Source organism: Gorilla gorilla, chromosome 1 (assembly GCF_029281585.2).
Source record: "Gorilla gorilla gorilla isolate KB3781 chromosome 1, NHGRI_mGorGor1-v2.1_pri, whole genome shotgun sequence".
NCBI lineage: Eukaryota > Metazoa > Chordata > Mammalia > Primates > Hominidae > Gorilla > Gorilla gorilla.
The window spans coordinates 213,935,710-213,956,976 of record NC_073224.2 but is presented as its reverse complement, the minus strand read 5'-3'; the positions used below and the strand labels follow the sequence as shown (position 1 = coordinate 213,956,976).

Sequence of the window (21,267 nt, the reverse complement as noted above, 5' to 3'; positions counted from 1 at the left end):
TAAGCCACTGAAATGTGGCGTTTACACACTCTAGCAATTAGCATTAACCAAGCAAATACATCCACTGTCCCATAATTAAACCAGTTCCCTCACTGGTGAATGTTTAGTTTACTATCAAACTTTTGCCATAACAAACAACGCTGGAATGAATAACACTGTCCATCTATCATGCTGCGTGTGTGCAGGTATTTATTTGTAGGATAAATTCCCCAAACTGGAAATTACTGGGTCAAAGAAACATATGCATTTGTACTGTTGATGATATCAATCGCCACATGTCCTCCATGGGACAATCTGTATTCTCACCAGCAATGTAGGAGAATATCTACTTCCCCATAACTTTGTTAACAGAGTGAGTAATCAATTTTTGGATCTTACTCAATTTGATAGACGAAAATGTACTTAGCTTTTTTTATATGCTGTATTTTCCCCTAAAAGGCTGCCCTCTTAACTAATCTAACTGGACTGTAGCCTGCCATTTACCAATGCCTTTTTTTTTTTTTTTTTTGAGATAGTCTTGCTTTGTCACCGAGGCTGGAGTGCAGTGGCACAATCTTGGCTCACTGCAACCTCCACCTCCTAGGCTCAAGGTCAAGCAATTCTCGTGCTTCAGCTTCCCGAGTACCTGGAACTATAGGCACACGTCACCACGCCCAGCTAAATTTTGTATTTTTTTTGAGATGGAGTTTTGCTCTTGTTGCCCAGACTGGAGTGCAATGGTGTGGTCTCGGCTCACTACAGTCTCTGCCTCCCGGGTACAAGCGATTCTCCTGCCTCAGCCTCCCAAGTAGCTGGGATCACAGGTGTCTGCCACCACGCCCAGCTAATTTTTTTGTATTTTTAGTAGAGACGGGATTTCACCATGCTGGCCAGGCTGGTCTCGAAATCCTGACCTAAGGTGGTCCGCCCGCCTCAGCCTCCCAAAGTGCTGGGATTACAGGGGTGAGCCACCACACCTGGTCTGAATTTTGTATTTTTAGTAGAAATGGGGTTTCGCCACGTTGGCCAGGCTGGTATCGAACTCCTGGGCTCAAGTGATCCACCCGACTCAGCCTCCCAAACTGTTGGGATTACAGGCGTGAGCCTGGTTTCCCAGTGCCTTTCTCAGGCATGCAGGCCTGGACCTCAGTGCCCAGGGCACCTCCAAGTCTCGTGGGGGTTGATGATACAAACACTGTAGTTGGTAAAGCACTCTAGATTCCAGGGTCTGCCTTACCTACTGGGAATGCAGGCAGACTGCTTCTCCCTGGAGGATATTACCAAAGCCTTTAAAATATATGTTCTGAAGAAGGTTTGGGGCACACAGCTTAGGCTGTAGAATCAAAAAGCCCCAATTTCATGTTTGACTCTACCACTTACTTAGCTGGGTAATCTTGGGTACTTAGCCTTTTTGATCCTTAGTTTCTTTCTATGTAAAGAGGTATGAATGCTTACTGCATAAGTTTGTGGGAGGAGCTCTTGAAATAGCAAGTCTCATAAAGCAGTAATCGTAAATATATAAGTTTTTTTTTTTTGAGACGGAGTCTCGCCCTGTCACCAGGCTGGAGTACAATGGCACGATCTTGGCTCACTGCAACCTCCGCCTCTCTGGTTCAAGTGATTCTCCTGCCTCAGCCTCCCAAGTAGCCAGGACTATATGCCCAGCTAATTTTTGTATTTTTAGTAGAGACGGGGTTTCGCCATGTTGGCCAGGATGGTCTCAATCTCTTGACCTTGTGATCCACCCACCTCAGCCCCCCAAAATGCTGGGGTTACAGGCGTGAGCCACCGTGCTGGGCCATATTTATTTATATATATATATTTTATATATATTTATTATATATTTATTTATATATTTATATATATACACATATGCACATACACACACCATTCTTACTCATACAATACAATATGATATGGCTATTAAAAATCATGCAGTTGGGTGCAGTGGCTCACACCTGTAATCCCAACACTTTGTGAGGCCAAGGCAGGTGGACTGCCTGGGCCCAAGAGTTTGAGATCAGCCTGGGAAACATGGTGAAACCCCATCTCTACAAAATACAAAAAATTAGCTGGGCATGGTGGCGCACACCTGGAGTCCCAGCTACTTGGGAGGCTGAGGTAGCTACAGTGAGTGGTGATCACATCACTGTACCTCAGCCTGGGTGACAGAGTGAGGCCCTGTCTCAAAAAAATAAATAAATAAAAACAAATAATAAAGGTCAAGCTATACAGGAGGATTGCTTAAGCCTAAGAGTTTGAGTCCAGCCTGGGCAGATAGCAAGACCCTGTCTCTAAAAAAATTTTTTTTAAATCATGCCATACAAAAATATTAATTGGCATAAGAAGATACTCATACTGTCTTGCTAAATGAAAATAAGGCCACAAAACAGCTTGTATTAAATGATAACATAATTGTGTAAAAAAATATATACACATATTAATACACGTAAAAATAACTGGAAGGACAAATATCAAAATATTGAAAAAGGTTTTTCATTTTTCTTCATGCTTTTGTGAAAGTCAGCCTGAATGACTTTTGAAATTAGGGAGAAAAAAAGATTGGGTGGGGGTGTGGCATGAAGAATGTATCTTCATAAGCACCAAATTCCATGGCCAGGATGGTTTTATACCCTCCCGGGAGGGTTCTTGGGATTCCCTCAAAGGAAGGACTGAGCCTGCAGTGGACACAGGTTGTTTGCTGCTCAGTAGCCTGAATCTTCTCCCCGCCATCCATCTGGTCCTGTGGGTGGTCAATCCCCCAACCCAGAAGTGGGAATGTAACCTAGGCAGGCCAATCGGAATACCCTCTCCCTCTGACAAAGGGACTGGCCCAGAGGGGCATGAGACCCACGTAGGGTCACAGCTTTCCCAGATTAGTGGAAGCTAAGACAGTCTCTTTTCTTTTCAAACCTGGAGCTGATGCCTGGCGTGGTGGTTCACGCCTGTAATCCCAGCACTTAGGGAGGCCGAGGCGGGTGGATCACCTGAGATCAGGAGTTCGAGACCAGCCTGGCCAACATGGTGAAACCCCGTCTCTAGTAAAAATACAAAAATTAGCCAGGCATAGTGGCAGGCACCTGTAATCCCAGAAACTCAGGAGGCTGAGGCAGGAGAATTGCTTGAACCCGGGGGCGGAGGTTGCAGTAAGCCAAGATTGTGCCATTGCACTCTAGCCTGGGGACAAGAGCGAGACTTTGTCTCAAAAAAAAAAAAAAAAAAAGCAAAAAAACTGGAGCTGTAAGTTGGTGTGCAGGCTTGAACTGCTAGCGACCACCTTTCTTGCCTAAAGGAGAGAGTCTGGTGAGAAAACCACAGATATACAGAGAAACCAAGCCAGGAGAGGGGAGAGAAGAGTGCCAGGGCTTTGATGACAATGTCTGAGACCCTGGGTCTAACTACACTGGCCTAAAGTTGGCCTTTGGTCTTCTTGATAGTTATATGAGCCAATCAATTCTCTTTTGGTTCATACCAGTTAGTTAGGTTTCTGTTACTTGTAACCGAGAAAACCCTGAACACTGGGCTCTAGGTCATACCAATTGCTTCCATACCTTCAAAGTCATCAGATCCAAGCCACCAGGCAAGATGTTGAAGACAGTCTGCCCAGCAGTGACCTCTTGCAGGATCTTCAACACCCGTAAACATTCGCTTACCCGCTGATGCACCTGCAACAGAGACAGTCCCAGTGGGACTGGAACACTCCACAACTGTCCAGCGAGAATCTCCCTCACGTACAGAGCCAAGGAAGAATGCACAGATAGTCTACCCACCCACGCCTCAGCAAGCACCTTGGGTGCCATGTCCTGAGAAAGGCTCAGCTACCTTGCAGCTCACATAAGCACTGCCTAACAGCAGAACAGACTCAGCCCTGTTGTTCTGACTCTACCTACCTAACCACAGGGCTGTCAGAAGGATCCAATGAGATGATGTACATGAAAGCATTTTAAAAACAAAAGGAATTAAGAGTGCTGTTATTAGCAAACCAGTACTGGATTCCACTGCCCATTTACATCAGACATCTATTGTTTTTGTTTCCCAAGCACTTACCCCTTTCCTTCTCCTGTTAACCCTGGCTTTTGAGGATGGCCTTCCCACTCCCATTCTAACAATGTATTTCTGGTGGGAACTTCCCATTTTGTTACTTCTCCCCAGGCCTGGAATCCCTCTCCAGGATTTTTCAAACTGCAGTTTGGCACCAGGGTAAGGGACAGAGGGAGCAACTCAAACACAGTCCTATTCTCATAGGTGACAAGGCTGAACACACACAAGGTCAGAGCTGTCAAGAGTTGTGGTTCTGACTGGGTGCCGTGGCTCACACCTATATCCCCAGCACTTTGGGAGGCCACAGTGGGAGGATCGCTTGAGTTCAGGAGTTTGAGACCAGCCTGGGCAACATAGCAAGACCCCGTCTCTACTAAAAAAACAAAATTGTGTGGTGGTGTGTGCCTGTAGTCCCAGCTACTCAGGAGGCTGAGGTAGGAGGGTCACTTGAGCCTAGGAGATTGAGGTTGCCATTGAGCCGTGTTGGTGCCACTGCACTCTAGCCTGGGTGATAGAGTGAGACTCTGTCCCAAAAAAATAAAAATAAAAAAAAATTAGCTGCGCATAGTGGTGCATGTCTGTAGTCCCAGCTACTCAGGACGCTGAGGTAGGAAGATCTCTTGAGCCCAGAAGATTGAGACTGCAGTGAGCCATGATCATGCCACTGCACTCCAATCTGGGTAACAGAGCAAGATCCTGTCTCAAAAAAAAAAAAAAAAACTTATGGTTCTAACCTTGGAAAGTAGGCCAGTTTGAAGATGAGACCCACCAACCAAGAGAGAGACAGAAATGAGGATGAAGAACAAATCCTGACGGCATTTAAGTCTGGTTCCAATTGTCCTTCTCTTCCTACAGTCTACTTATATGAGCCCATCATTCCCTTTTTTGCCTAGGTAAGCCTAAGTTGGGGTTCTGTCATAGCAATTGCAAGAGTCCTGATTAATATCCTATGTATTTCCACTGATGTGGCAAACTCAGACCCACTATGACTGACATTTCAAGAGAGGGTTAACTAAAAGTCTTGCTATCAAATATAGTAGGGAGAGGACAGGCTCATTAACTCTCCCTCCCCAACTGGCACAAACTTACCTGGGGATTCCGAACATGAAATTCCTTCTCCCCTTCCTCAACTCGACGGAAAGGGATCCATTCCTCCTGCAGCGATTCATTGGTGGGCTGGTTCTCTTCTGGGGCCTGCTTGCAGAAATAGGTGGTTGCCGCTGACCGGTCCCTGAAATACACACATCATCAGAGAGAAACCAGAAAACATTCTTGAGTTTATTTTTCCCCTTTACCAAAGCCTCCCTTTCATCCAGGAGGCTCTAGATCACCCTTTGGCTAGTAGGGAAGGAGATCTGGGGCATGCATGGGGAAGTGGAAAAAATACAGATTTTAGAGACAGACCTGGGTTTGAATTCCAACTCAGCTATGTCACTTTTGGGAAATTATTTAACATCTTTAAACCTTGGTTTTCTCTTCTTTAAAAGGGGTATAATGCTGGCTTGCATGGTTGTCGAGAGGGTTAGAAATAGTACATTGATAGGGGACTAGCCTATATCCTAGCTCACTGCAGGCACCCAATCCATGGCGGCTCATCCCTCACCTGTGCTCTGGCACAGCAACCACAAAGCCACGTGAGGCCAGCTCCATGCAGAAGGCTGAATACAAAGTCCTGGAGATTCAAAAAGGAACAAAGAAAAGGGATCAAAAGAACAGCCCAGCCTTCACCCTCATTCCAACAATGCTCTGCTAGCAGCCATCTTGTGGAATTAACACATCAACCTTAACTGTCTACCTCTGGCTTCCTTTCACTTAAGAGAGAAATAAACATTACCATATTTAAGTCACTATTATTTGGGAGTTTTCTGTTAAATACAACTTGCCCAATTTCTAATTGATACAGGGAGATCAGGTTCTTAAGTTCCTTTTCACCTTCTCCCACTTTTCTAGGGAAGGCAGTGAACTGGACTTCAGAGCCAGAGAGATTTCTTTTTTTTTTCTTTTTTTTTTTTTGAGACAGAGTCTCGCTCTGTTGCCCAGGATGGAGTACAATGGGACTATCTTGGCCTCGGCTCACCGCAACCTCCGCCTCCCGGGGTCAAGTGATTCTCCTGCCTCAGCCCCCTGAGTAGCTGGGATTACAGGCGTGCGCCACCACGCCCGGCTAATTTTTTTTGTGTATTTTTAGTAGAGGTGGGGTTTTACCATGTTGGTCAGGCTGGTCTCAAACTCCTGACCTCGTGATCCGCCCACCTCGGCCTCCCAAAGTGCTGGGATTACAGGCATGAGCCACCGCACCCAGCCAGCCAGAGAGATTTCTGATCCCTTCCCAGTTCAAACTGTGTCACCTTGGGCAAGTCTGCCTTCCAGAGTCTGTTTGCCCAGCTGAAAAACAGGCATTCCTGCCTGTGCACCTCACAGGGCTATGTGGGAATCAAATGAGACAATGGCACACTGAGAATGGTTAGGTATTTAACTGCACATATTCCAACTTAGGATAGGAAACCATAGGTCCATGACCCATGGGAAGGATTTCAGAGCCTGAATTAACCACAGATGCAATGAGAGGAAACAATGTTCCTTATCCTCCCTTCCTTTTCCCTTGGAATTTCACTCTGGTTAATGAGAGTATTTATAACTGCCTCTCCCAGGTCTAATGAAGTGTGAAGTCTCAATACAGATTCTTAGACCAAAAGGACCACCTCAAAGTGCTCACCCACTCTCTCCATAAATACCTGTTGGCCTAGGAGGAAAAGGTTTCTTTGCTTCTTTTCCCTGCTAGACTATAATCTTCCTGAAGGTAGGAATTCTCTCGTCTTCACTACTGAATGCCCAGCCCCGGCACACAGCAGGTACTCAATTTATTGAACAAGAAAGCAGCATCAAAAACCACCTACTTGCCTTTCTAACTTCATCTCCATATTTACTCTCCACTTCCTGCCATGGGCTACAGTTACAGGAGTCTATGTTCCTGCTCCTCTAGCAGACGCGATTTCCTCGATTTGTTAATCTTGGTATGTCCCACCTTCCTCTCATGCCAAGGGGCTGGCACAGAGCAGGTGCTCCACAGATGTCTGCTGAATGAATGAGAACCTAGCACAGCACAGCCCTTGTATTCATTCAATAAATATTTATGGGTAAACAACTACTTTCCAGGCACTGTCCTAGAAGCCAGAGCAATAGAAGACAGATGTGGTCTCTGCCTTCAGAAGGCTTACAATCTAGTGAAGAAGACAGGCATTAAAGAATAATTACACAAGTAATTAATTCATTACAATTATGTTAAATGCTGAGAAGTATAGATTGTCTTATGAAAGCACATTCTGGAAAAATTAACCTAATATAATATAGGTGTCAAGATGGGTGTCCCTAGGACAATGACATCCAAACTAAGATCTTAAAGGTAATCTGGAATTAGCAGGAAAAGACGGAGAGGGGCAAGAGGAAGAGAAGAGCAGAACGGTGAATAGTCCAGGCAAAAAGATCAGCCACAAGGCACAGCACAGATGAAGACAGTGAGGGAGGAAATAACCCAGTGCCTTTCAGTAAGTGAAAGGCCATTTTGTCTGGAGAGCTACACTGGGGCAAATAGCAAGGAACAGGCCTAGAAACTTTGTCTTGGACCTGCATTGAGGTAAGACCATGAAAAGAACTGAATTAGGTTCAAAGAGCTATTAAATTTTTTTTTTCTGAGATGGAGTTTTGTTCTTGTTGCCAAGGCTGGAGTGCAACGGCACAATCTTGGTTCACTGCAACCTCCACCTCCCAGGTTCAAGCAATTCTCCTACCTCAGCCTCCCAAGTAGCTGGGATTGCAGGCATGCACCACCACACCTGGCTAATTTCTTGTATTTTTAGTAGAGACAGGGTTTCTCCATGTTGGTCAGGCTAGTCTCGAACTCCCAACCTCAGGTGATCCACCCACCTCGGCCTCCCAAAGTGCTGGGATTACAGGCGTGAGCCACCGCGCTCGGCCAAAAATTTTTAAGTGGGAAAAAACATCCATTCATTCACTCAACAAATATTTATTGAGTACCTATTATATGCTGGGCACTGCTTTGAGTGCTGGAATGACAAGATCATATTTCGTTTTAAAACAGATCTCCCTGACAGGCGTGGTGGCTCATGCCTGTAATCCTAGCACTTTGGGAGGCTGAGGCAGGTGGATTGCCTGAGGTCAGGAGTTTAAGATCAGGCTGGCTAACATGGTGAAGCCCTGTCTCTACAAAAATTAGCTGGACATGGTGTTGGGTGCCTGTAATCCCAGCTATTCAGAGGCTGAGGCAGAAGAATCGCTTGAACCCGGAAGGCAGAGGTTGCAGTGAGCCGAGATCACGCCACTGCACTCCAGCCTGGGCGACTGATCGAGACTCTGTCTCAGAAAAAAAAAAAAAAAAAAAAAAAAAGATCTCCATGGCTACAACGTGGACAATGGTTTCGGGGCTGAGAGGCAAAAACAGATGCCTTTGAGATGTGTAACATTCTGGGACCTAAACTAGACATATATGTTGATGAACAGACAGAGAGAACATTCACAAGCTTAAATAAGAACACATGGGGCCGGGCGCAGTGGCTCACGCCTGTAATCCCAGCACTTTGGGAGGCCGAGGCTGCTGGCTCCACAAGTGCGGGGAGCAAGTCTGTCTTATTCGCTACTACGCCAATGCCACACACAGAGTGAACCCTCATGTTAAATAAATGACTCTCGGTGGGGCACAATGGCTCATGCCTATAATCTCAGCACTTTTGGAAGGCTAGAACGGGAGGATGGCTTGAGCTCAGGAATTCGAGATCAGCATGGGCAACACATTGAGATCTCGTCCCTGAAAAAAAAAAAAAAATTTAAAAATAGCCAGGCATGGTGGTACGTGCCAGCTACTTGGTGGCTGAGGCAGGAGCACTGCTTGAGCCCAAGAGGTTGAGGCTGCAGTGAGCTGTGATCATGCCACTGCACTCCAGCCTGGGCAACAGAATGAGACCCTGTCTGAAAAAAATAAAAATAAAATAGATAAATAAATGATGCTCTGATCACAAAGCTCATGCTCCTTCTAGCATTTCTGGGCTATCACATAGGAGGAAAGCTAAAAGTGTTTATTTATATAAATGCTGGACCATGAGAAGTAAAGCATATAAAGGCTGCTGAAAGGCTCCACAAGGTGAAAAGGACTTGAGAAAGGCCTTCCGGGGAAGGTGAACCCAATGCTATGGGACGAAGCAGATGGGAGATAAGACAGCTAGCAGATGGAAATGTATTTTTTTTGCCCTTTGAGAATAAGCTAAGACTCAGCAGCTGTCACCAGGCAAGGAGTATGGCAAGGTCTAGGGGAAAGAAGCTCTTACCTGAAGGCTCCTAGGCCATGGGAGAAGATGATCAAGGGGTATCCAGAGTCCTTTGTCTTAAAGGGGCCATTCCAGCTAACAGGCAGGCGACAAGATCCTAGCAGAGACATGGGCTATAGAATATCTGGCTGCGCCAAAGCTGTTATCCCAAGGGCAGCCTGAGTATAGGTATGGGTGGGGACATGTGTTTCTCCCCTCTGGAGAACCACCATTGGCCCCTGAGCAGCTCAGGGCAGTTAATCACCTATTTCTTCTCCCTTTCTTCCCTAGGAAGAGTGAACACAACAGAAAATGGGAAGCTAAGCCAGGCACAGTGGCTCACGCCTGTATTCCCAGCACTTTGGCAGGCCAAGGTGGGCGGATCATGAGGTCAAGAGACCAGCCTGGCCAAGTGAAACCCCGTCTCTACTAAAAATACAAAAACTAGCTGGGCGTGGTGGCGGGCTCCTATAATCCCAGCTACTCGGGAGGCTGAGGCAGGAGAATCACTTGCACCCTGGAGGCGAAGGTTACAGTGAGCTGAGATTGTGCCATTGCACTCCAGCCTGGGCAACAAGAGCAAGACTCCATCTCATCAAAAAAAAAAAAAAAAAAAAGAAAAGAAAATGGGAAGCTAAGTCCAAAGTGGCAGTACTGAACCCGGGGTAAACTGCTGAGATGCCAAGGCACTGGGTGGAATTCCTAGGTGTGGGACCTTTGGGGGAAGTGGATGACTCAATGTTACCCTACTCAGAAGAGGGGTGACTGGAGGGAAAACTGCAGGAGACTGTATGCTCCTTGATAGTTAAGAATCTTTCTTTGATACACACAATAGCTGGCACAGAGTAGGAATTAATACATGCTAAATAAAGGAGCAATCAGTGCCATTTATGGAACATATTATATGTCCCAAGCACTGCATTAGAGGCTTTACGTACATCCCGTACTACAAACCCCCAAAGACATGTATTTAGACAGGTTCAGTAACTTGCCCAAACCCCATGGCTAGGAACTTATAAAGTCTGGATTTGAATCCAGGAAAGTCTAACTCAGTCACCAAAGCTCTTTCATATGTAATTCTCTCCCAACTCTCCATACCACACTGGCTAATGGATGCCGCTTACAAAAGCCTGGACACTGCAGGCTATAAGGTACTGCGTCCACCTGGGGATCTCCCAGGAACATAACCAAGCAACTGGGAAAGCATGCAGAGGTCAGGCCAGCCCTTACCCACCGCCAGGTTGAACAGCAAGCCCCCCCAGCGCTTATTAAACTGCAGGTACTCGGCCAGGCCAGTGCAGTACTCATAGCGGGGAATCCACAGGGGCTGCTCCATGGTCTCCTCTGCCTTTCGGCAGGGGTAGAAGAGTCGAAAGAAGCTCCCCTGTAGGAAAGAAGAGAGCAGCTGCTCAGAGCAAGGAGCCCAGGCTAGATTTCCCAACAGCCACACTCAGCAGGTGTTTGGGGCACCAGCAAAACAGGGCACCAAAACAGGGAAACTGAAGTTTCAGTGAGCATGCCTGAATTTCACATTCAGAAATCTGGAAAGAAGCAATTTGATTTTTAGCATATATGTAAAGCTTATGTTATTTCAAATAGCCAACTGTATTTTGAATTACATTATGGGAGGGGGCACCAAAAATATTTGAGTGCTTGGGACTATGAAAGATTTAAATCTGGCCCTGAACCTAGGCCTAGAGGAGCCCCAGGAGTTAGAGATTAGTTCTCGTGCTGAACAGGGTGGCCTTGGTAGCTCATCCAGGCCACTCTGCTCTAGGACAGCCCCTGGGAAGCAACAGCACACTCATTTTACATGTGAGTAGGTGAGGGGTTACTAGGAAGTGTGTGCCTCTCAAGGGAGACAGGAAGTCCAAGGGCTAGCAGAGAAAGACCTAGGAACTAAGCCAGGCACAGTGGCTCATGCCTGTAATCCCAGCACTTTGGGAAGCCGAGGTAGGAGAGTCGCTTGAGGCCAGGAGTTAGACATCAGCCTGGGCAACATAGCAAGACCTCGTCTCTACTATATATACATATATATAAGATAGAGGACCAGTCCAGAAGTCAAAGCAGGAGGGGAAAACAGATCAAGGCAGGAGAGAGAAAAGGAAGCTGTCCCCCTACCCAGGTCAGGGAGTCCAAGGCCAAAGGCACACGCCCATGGCTCTTTCTCTCACACACTCGGATTATGATACGATTAAAACCCTTCCAAGATCAGGCATCTGCCCTCAAGAAAGGTGAGAGGATCTGCGAGCTGCCTCTAAAGCTAGAGTCCCCCCTTTCCTCCTAGGTGGAAAATGAACGCATTATCTCTGTCTATTGGGATGTTTCTAATGTTTGGAAAGAGGAAGAAAAAGCTCAGGAAGACAGACCTGGGGGCTTGATAACCAAATCCAGACCCGCTCTAATTCATTTTCCCCACCGTGGGAATGCAGGATCAGACTTGTGATCAGTAAGTCATGGTGCCGGCAGAAGCAGTGCAAACAGAAGAAAGGGAGCTGGGGACACTTACCTGGAGATTCTGACCCTCCATCACATCCCCACAGCCTACGAGGTGGGGTCCTGTGACAGGTGGAAAGCCCACAGACTGGTTGACCCCCATTTCATCACCGGGTGAATCAAATGACTTGCCGGAGCTGAACTTGCTGGCTGGATGGGGGAACACAGAACAGCAGCCGCTTGCTGGTTTCCTCTCGGCTTCCTGTTGCTGAAATGTGTTATCTGTTACCCTGTCCACCCCTCCTTAGCACCTCATCCTCCCTGCTGTCGCTCATTAAATCTTGCACCTACTACTTTGCTACATTGCCTTTGCCAAGGTTGGGGGTTGTTTTTTATTTTGCTAGGGTGAGGAGATGGCTGGAAGAGGAAAGAGAGCCATCCATACTCCTCACAGCCCATTAACAAATGTTTATCCAGCAGCTACTATGTGCGCGGCACAGCAGCAACTGCTGCAGAGACTGTCACACAGACCTTGCTCTCCTGAGGCTAACAGTAACCACTAAGATCCATTATTTATGGTTAGCACTGTACTGACCTCTTTATAGACATTATACACATTGCATCATTTCATTGTCTCAACCACTCTCTGAGGTAGGTACTTTTTTTTTTGAGATGGAGTCTCGCTCTGTTGCTAGGCTGGAGTGCAGTGGCATGATCTTGCTCGCTGCAACCTCCGACTCCCTGGTTCAAGCGATTCTCCTGCCTCAGCCTCCTGAGTAGCTGGGATTACAGGCATGTGCCACCATGCCCAGCTAATTTTTTGTTTAATTTTTAGTAGAGACGGGGTTTCGCCATGTTGGCCAGGATGGTCTTGATCTTCTGACCTCGTGATCTACCCACTTTGGCCTCCCAAAGTGCTGGGATTACAGGCGTGAGCCTCCGCGCCCGGCCTGAGGTAGGTACTATTAAGACCTTGTTTTGGCCAGGCGCGGTGGCTCACGCCTGTAATCCAAGCACTTTGGGAGGTCGAGGCAGGCAGATCACCTGAGGTCAGGAGTTCAAGACCAGCCTGGCCAACATGGCGAAACCCCGTCTCTACTAAAAATACAAAAATTAGCCGGGTGCAGTGGCAGGCACCTATAGTCCCAGCTACTCAGGAAGCTGAGGCAAGAGAATCACTTGAACCTGGGAGGCAGAGGTTGCAGTGAACCGAGATTGCACCACTGCACTCCAGCCTGGGTGACAGAGTGAGACCCTGTCTCAAAAAACAAACAAACAAACAAAAGACCCTATTTTACAGATGAGGAAACTAAGGCATAAAGAGGTTGAATAACCTTCCCAAGTTACCCAGTGGCAAACCCATCTCTGCCTAACCCGGAAGCTAAGTTCTTAACCATTACTGATCCTGCTCAGGGGGAGATTCAGTTATACAGATGCAAAGTCACTGAACTAAGCTTTTTCTTAAAACTGTTTGATTTTTTGAGAGACAGGGTCTTGCTATGTTGTCCAGGCTGGTCTCAAACTCCTGGGCTCAAACAGTACTCCTGCCTAGGCCTCCCAAGTAGCTGGGATTACAGGTAAGAGCCACCACACCCAGCTTTTAAACTACTGAATATGGGGTAGCACTTATGCTGGGCCTTTAAAGATGAGGAAGTTGAGAGGCAGGGGAGGAGGAAGAAAGCACTTATAGAAAAAATCCTAAGAGGAAAAAAAGCAGAGGTAGCGAAAAGTATGATGTGGGCAGTAGATCAAACAGATGCTTTCAGCATGACAGGCATGCACACTCCTGACTAGATAACATTACGGCTCAGCTGCTTCCTAAACTGGTGCCAGTGCTCCCCTAACCCTCTTCAGTTTCATCATCTCCAACACCACCATCATCGTCATACTTACTCTGTGCCAGGAACTATGTTTAGTGCTTTTCACATATTATTTTATTTAATTCTTTCAACAGTCCTCTGAGATACGTATTATTATCTCATTTTACAGATGAGGAAACAGATGCTTGACAAAGGCAATTTACCCAATAACATATGGCGAGCAGAGCCAGAATTCGATCATGGACAATGTGGTTGTAACATGAGAATGTCAAACTTCCCGGTGTCCCTTGCCTTGTGATTTGGGTGGGGCTGACCCCTCCTTAACCTCCGGAGTTGAGCCTTAATTAACCGGAGCCAATCAGTCCTTCTTATTCTCTGGTCAGTATTTGGATGAAAAGTGGGCGTATGGCATTAGGTTGGTCCAACAGGCGTAAAACCCGGGACTTTGGTATGATGGTTGAGGGGAGAAAAGTTATTTCCTGTGTTGAACTAGTGTGATGTGCAGATGTCACCTGTCAAGTGGCCTTGAACCACAACAGCCACTTTTGCCACCTTGAGGATGAAGATACCCATGGTGGATGGGAAACCCAGAAGAATCACAGAGAAATAGAGGCCCATTTGTGAAGACATTAAGAATCCACAGATTAGACCATACCTGAAACCTGACCCACTCCTAGACTTTCTAGTTACATGAGTCAGTAAGTTCCCTTTCTTGGTTAAACCAACTGAAGTTAGATTTCTTTTGGTTGCAAACAAAAGCATCTAAACGGATACACACTGAGTCTGGGGTCCACATGTTAATGATTAAATTATTCTGCTTCCTTTAAGATGCTCTGGGAGAGATTCAGGAGTTCCAGTCAAAGCATGTCTGGGTAAGAAGAGACCTAAGAGAGCATTTCTGTCAATCCTCTCCACAATCGTTTTCCCCTTCTCCGCGTACATACACGTGCTTTACCAGGGAAGACACCAAGGTCTGGAGAGATTAAGTGAGCTGCTCAGAGTCACAAGCAGAACAATGATAACAACACACAGTCTCCTGGTTGTCAGCTGCCACTTGTCTGGTCTCAACAATCCTAACATCATTCTATTTAACTTTGAAAGATAAGAAATTATTTTCTTTCTACTACAGATAGCATCTTCATTTTGTTTCTTTTTAGCAAATTTAAAAACAAACCCAATTCTTTTGAAAAAGAAGCTAACCTCCTGATGTCAGTGGGTTGTTCAGCCAGAGTGAAGGGGGATGAGCTCTGCTTAGCCTCAGATCCTGACCTTTCCCCATCGCTTGTTGTTGAGGTCTGCACATGGAAGACCTACTGCTGGGGCCACAAGACACCTGTCACTCACATGACAATGAAGCAGCTGCAAGTTCAACTGTCATAAAAGAAAAGCAGATAAAAGACCACAGGAGTTCTGAGAAGAAACAGTGCTCCTTTAGCTCGGAAGTAGAGAGCAGGGGAAGATGGGAAAGGCTCTTTCAAGCAGGAGAGAGCGAGCAAAGGCACGGTAGGAAGGAAGCTTGTGTGAGAAACAACGCAAGGTGAGAAGAGAAAGTTGTGACCAGATTTGGGGAGGAGCAGTCCCTCAAGTGCTAAGCTAAAAAGTTGGAATCTACTCTGGAAATGAGGTCATGTCCATGAGAGATAGTCTGAAAGAACCACATTGGAGGCCCAGCTCATTTGGTGCCTAGTTTTTTTTTTTTTTTGTTTGTTTTTTTTTGAGACAGTGTCTTGCTCTGTCTCCCAGGCTGGAATGCAGTGGCTCACTGTGGCCTCACCCTCCCAGCTCAAGTGATCCTCCCACCTCAGCCTCCTGGGTGGCTGGGACTATAGGCACTTGCCATCACACCCGGCTAATTTTTGTATTTATTTGTAGAGATGGAGTTTCATCATGTTGCCTAGGCTGGTCTCAACCTCTTGGGCTCAAGCGATCCTCCCGCCTTAGCCTCCCAAAGTGCTTGGGATTACAGGAGTGAGCCACCGTGCCAGCCCTGCCTAGCTTTCTTATCTTATGCAAGTTATCTGATCTCTCTAAGCTTGATTCCCCATCTGTACAATGGGAACACTATCCATCCTCCCAGGGTTGCTGTGGAAATAAAATGAAATAATGCATTCAAAGCATCTGGTATGGTACCTGACTCTTAGGAAGCATCCAAGAAATGTGCTGATTGAGTGAAAGTAGAAACACTAGGGTTTGGCCACTGAGTGAATCTGGGGAGTCAAGAGCCAATAAGTCAGGTTTTAAGATTGGGGAACCAGGACAATAGTCCTTAAGCTTCTTATGGGAACAGATTTTTGTCTCACTCTGCATAGAGAACAGCACTTGGGACAGGAATCAGGATAAGCGGACTTGGAAATGGCCAAACAGAAGAGAGCAGAACTCTCTGGTGCTCCTGGAAAGTTTCTGGCAAGATCATCAACTATATTGTTTGGAAATAAAAATTACAGAAGCTAATTGGCCAGAGTGAAGCTAACACGCAAATGTATCTTTACTTCCTAGACTCACATTGACTGATGTCCAAATAGAATGGAGAGATGGAAAAATCCAATCTGAGTTGCAAATTTTGCCAAAGAGACATTTACACAAAGCATCCAGAGTCATTTCTAATAAAAGTCACGGAGTTTTCCAAGGAAATCAGTCTATGTGTCTCTACCTTCTTTTGCTCACTTTGTCTAAATAGTTCATGGTGGTACCTGTCCAGAAGCCTCTCCATCCACTGAGGCCCAGTGAAATCTCTAGTCCTCTGTGAAGCTTTCCCAGGTCCTTCCAACCTTTCCTCCTACCATCTCTGATCACTGTCCACATCCATTATCTGGTAACCAATCTTAGACTACTTTAGGGCAGCTCTTGGATTAACACCTATTCTAGCAGTTTTCAACCGGTGACTTGCCTGCAACAGTGGTCCATAGAGAATCTAGATCTTAGGTTCCTGAACCTATTGTCACAATCACCTGGGAAGCTTTTCAAAAATGTATATTCTGGGGCCCCTATTTCTAGTGATCAATTCATTTGTAAAAGCTTCCCAGGTGTTTCTGATCAGCAAAGTTTGAGAACCTCTGGTCTAGACTTTGATTAGAAATGTCTCTGGATGAACTTTTCTTTCATTCAGACACGTATGCATGCAGCAGACGCTTACTGAGTATATACTGTGTTCTGGTCCACCGTTTTCACGACTACGATTTCACTTGCTATAATCCCCATGGCCACCCAGAAGCATGTTCCTATCACTAGACTTAATGTAGTGCCCTGCATATAGCTGGTCTCAATAATTAATTTATCCAATGAATACTATTTAATTTTTGGCACACTTATGCCTCATCTCTTCAGATCTACTCCGGGGTAAAGATTGGGTTTTATATTTTTTTGTAGACCAAACTGTCTATCTGCATGCTTTCCCCATATAGTTGGGACTCAATAAATGTTCCTTCATTTGGCTTTGATTTAAACCTATCTCAAGTCTTCTTTAATCTTTGTTTTTGATCTAAAAATAAGGCTATATGGAATAATGGGGGACAAAGGTTTTGATGACTCTGAATTCTACCCCTGTCACTTATTAGCTGTGTGATCTTGAACAAGTTCCTCAAACTCTAAACTTCTGATAATTTATTCTCACAACAGAAATAATAACTATGGCCAGACGCGGTGGCTCATGCTTATAATCCCAGCACTTTGGGAGATCAGATGGGAAGGATTGCTTCAGCCCAGGAGTTCAAGACCAGCCTCGGCAACATGGCAAAATCCTGTCTCTATAAAAAAATTTAAAAAAAAAAAAATTAGCTGGATGTGGTGGTATGCAACTGCAGTCCCAGTTACTCAGGAGGCTGAGGTAGGAGGATTGCTGGGGCTTGGGAGCCGGAGGCCACAGTGAACCAAGATTGTGCCACTGCACTTCGGCCTGGATGACAGAGCGAGGTCTTGTCTCAAAAAGAAATAGTAACTATGGTCCGGGCACGGATTACAGGCTCATACCTGTAATCCCAGCACTTTGGGAGGCCGAGGCGGGTGGATCAGGAGGTCAGGAGATCGAGACCATCCTGGCTAACACGGTGAAACCCCGTCTGTACTAAAAAAAATACAAAATATTAGCTGGGCCTGGTGGCGGGCGCCTGTAGTCCCAGCTACTTGCGAGGCTGAGGCAGGAGAATGGCGTGAACCCGGGAGGCGGAGCTTGCAGTGAGCCGAGATCGCGCTACAGCACTCTAGCCTGGGCGACAGAGCGAGACTCCATCTCAAAAAAAAAGAAATAGTAACTACTCATGAGATTGTTGATGAGGATTAAATAATGCATGTAAAGCACTCGATGGATAGAAGGTACTATAACCATAGGAGGCAACTATAATTATTTTAACTACATGGCCTCTCAAGTTCCTTATACGTAAAATGGATACTTCGTAAGTGAAAATATTGCCTAGGGCCTGGTGCATTTTCAGTGCTTATAAAATGTTAGGAACTAATTAACAATGCTATGTCTCTCTTTCCTAGCCAAGGTCTCTCATTTTTCCTGGATTAAGCCCTTTGGCAAAACAGATTCTTTCCCAGCAGCCTTTTCGGGCCTCAGACACCCCTACCAAAGCCAGTGTCTACTGAACAGGCCCAGAGGAGCCCAGAGGGAATGGATGGGGCTTAGGTTGCAGCTGTCCTCTCCTGCTGGGACCCTGTTTCTGGTGAGCAGAGGACTGCTGCTCTGCCAGCTGTGTGACCCTTTCATCACTGGATATTTCAAGATACAGTCCAAGATAAGCACTTCTCTTGTGCTTCCTTTCAGACAAAGCTCTCTGAAGACTAAAAGCTCATTGGCCTGACCTTTGGCCTCTGGAGGAAGTGAGGAAATATCATCCAGCTCGTAGACAATGAAGACACCAAGCACTCGAGGGATGAGATTGAGCAACAAGGTGGCAGAGCTAGAGAAGAGGCCTGATAAGAGTGTTCCAGAGCATTAATAATTGTGATAAAAATAATCTCTGTCTCTTGTGAAGGTCTTACAGTTTACAAGGCATCTTCACACATACTAGCTTGTTGGCTCCTCAACACTCCTCACCTGAGACCGATGGAGCAACAGTCATCTCCGTTTTAGAGAGAAAGAAACTGAGTCCCAGAGTTGTATGATTTGCCCAAGGTCACAGAGGGTGAGAGGCAGAGCTGGCCTAGAACCGGGTCGGCTGACTTCGAGTCCAGGGTAATCGCGGATCGGAAAGAAGGAATGGGGACCCTTCTTCCACCGCCGTGAAAAACAGAAAACTGAGAGTAAGAGTAAAGTACACAAAGGGTGGAGGAGCATAAAGAAGCCCGGTGTTCAGGGATGTGAGGCTGCAGGGTGAAGGTAGGGCCGAGGAATCAGGGTAGGGCTGTGGGGTCCAAGGTAGGGCTGCGGGGGCTGGGTCCTGGGACGGGAGCTCAGTGGGGATTCCAGGGGCACTGGCCGTTAAAAGTGCGAGGCGACCGTGGGAGGGTCAAGGGAGTGGGTGGCTACAGGTGTCTGAATAGGAAACGTAAAGGACGAAGATTAATGTGCAATTCCTATGACTGAGAGACGCCGAGGCCCCAAACTGGGCCAGAATACAAAAGTCTGCAGGAAGCTCAATTGAGATATAGGTGTTTTCTCCAATCAAACTTACCCAGTCAAGCTGATTCCTCAGAAGCAGCCCCAGACGTTTAACTCGACGGAAATGAGAAACGACCCAGGAACCCGTGGCCCTTTGGTCGTCGTAGTTTCCAGGGCTCAAAATAGACGCTTGGAAGCACTTCTCGTTCCTCAATCTAGAACTACAATTCCCGATGTACAGTGCGCGAGATTGCGCATTACAACTCTAAAACTACAACTCCCAGAGTTCTAGGCGACCGTCCAGCCCCGCGTGGTCGTCCGAAACCGCCCAAGGCCTGGGATGCGGTGTGATTCCTCCCCCTGGTGGCCTGAAGAGGTGCCGCCGCGATTTCTGCTCTGGAGCGGAGGGTTTTGCTTGTAGTCCCGTGCGTAACCCTCCGCCTCACCCTCCTCAAATAGTCCTCAGGCGTGCCTAGAAATGGCCCCCGCTTCGCTTTATTCTCAAGGAGGTGGGAGGAGGTTGGAGTTTGTTTTGTGTCTTCTGCACACTTTGCTTCCTGTAAGAATAATAGACTGATCATTCAAATTAAGGGGACATTCCCTACCAGCCTGCATCTGTTGACACCTGTGATTTTCCATTGTCCTCAAAAGACTCCCTGGCAGAGAAAGGGGAGGAACCCGAGTAATCTGCTGGGCCGCATCCATCCCACATTACTGTCTAATGCTGGTTCTTAGCGACACTGATGGACAAGATACCGCTCCTAGCCTCAACAGAATCACAGTCTAGCAGAGAATTCAGACAAATGAATAATGACAGCACAGAGCCGTGATCTCACGGGGAGACACAGCATGTGTGGGAGCCTTGAAAAGGGGCCTCTGGCCAGGCTTGGGGGAAAGGGGCGGTGTCCGCAAGGCTTCTTAGAGGGAGTGATGTTTGTTAACATTGAGACCCGATATAAGGAAAGAACGTAGCCAGGAGTACAGAGACTGTGAAGGACGTTTCAGAGTATGGCATTAAGTTCAGTGCTGGCTGCAGCTGAGTGTGAGGAATGGAAGGAGATTATTCTCGGGGGAGTGGGGATTAGGCAGAGCCCATCCTCAGGAGTCCTGTAAACTTCTATAGGAAATTTGGATCGTTCAGGCAGCTCAAAAACGTTCAACGGCCCTCTACTACCTATGAAGTGAAGTCCCAACTGCTTAGCCTGACATTCAAGGTCTTCTCCAACCTGCACTCCCCCACGCCCCACCCCCCACCCTTCAGCGCCCCTCCTCTGGGAGCTTTGTTCATGCCTCCAAAGTTTCCGCCGACATCTGTGTGTGCCTCGCACATGTGAGTTGACTCACACTGCCTTGGGTATCTCCTGTATTAGAGGTCTTAACTCTTGACACATTGTGAGCTCTTTGAGGTCAGGTACTGAGTCCTGCAGTCGCCCCCTCCACCCTACTTTTGCAGCCCACATCCCCCCGAATCACCAGGGTCCAGAGTCCCTGCTTTAGGCTCTCCTCTCCTGCCGACACACTGTTTTCACCCCCATCCTTCCAGGAGCCAAGATAAAGTCATCAGGAGAGAGTGCTGGCAGCCCTGCACTGTGGTAATTAAGCCTCGGATCTCATTAAATCTGTGGCTGATGGCGGCGGCCACAGAACCTGAAAAGCTTAGCGCAGATCAGAGAGCGGCTCCCTTTGGCCCATTAATCCGTGCTGTGCAGCTGGCCAGAACACTCACGACAAGCCAGAGGTCCTTGGTCATGAGAGGGACAGCTGGAGGTCATTTCTTTCAGTCTCCTACTCCCAGACCAGGCCATGCTGGAGCCATTTGCTGGCCAGCTGAGTTTAAAATTTCCCAGGGATGGGCATGTCACCACCTCCTTTACCTCCTTTGTCACAGTTAGGAAGCTCTTCCTTGGGCACAATCAGATTCTTCCCTGTTGCAAAATAAAACAGTTGAGTTTAACTATACTTCCTTCCAATCCGGTCTTTTCTAGGATAAACAACCCAAATGCCTTTACCTTTTTAAGCAAATGGTTGATTTTCCAGCATTTTCATCATAGATCTCATCCTCCAATAGCCCAAAGTTCCCTTCAAATCTACTGTCAGCTACCATCCCAACTCTGGCCTTTACTTTGTTGCTAAA

At 46.8% G+C, this 21,267-nt stretch overlaps 1 protein-coding gene across 1 annotated transcript in view; it reads right to left on the bottom strand.

The window, feature by feature from the left end:
* The window catches only part of PAFAH2 (platelet activating factor acetylhydrolase 2), a 38,471-nt gene extending 18,810 nt beyond the window's left edge, over positions 1-19,661 (bottom strand). Inside the window, exons 1-7 of the mRNA XM_004025213.5 lie at positions 19,207-19,661; positions 11,848-11,984; positions 10,569-10,722; positions 9,360-9,456; positions 5,624-5,692; positions 5,110-5,251; positions 3,531-3,644 (exon numbers count right to left, since the gene is read on the bottom strand). Of these exons, the coding sequence (XP_004025262.1) occupies positions 3,531-3,644; positions 5,110-5,251; positions 5,624-5,692; positions 9,360-9,456; positions 10,569-10,722; positions 11,848-11,937 (666 nt within the window). The 5' untranslated portion in view covers positions 11,938-11,984; positions 19,207-19,661. The remainder of the gene's footprint in view (positions 1-3,530; positions 3,645-5,109; positions 5,252-5,623; positions 5,693-9,359; positions 9,457-10,568; positions 10,723-11,847; positions 11,985-19,206) is intronic.
* Positions 19,662-21,267: the final 1,606 nt, after the last annotated feature.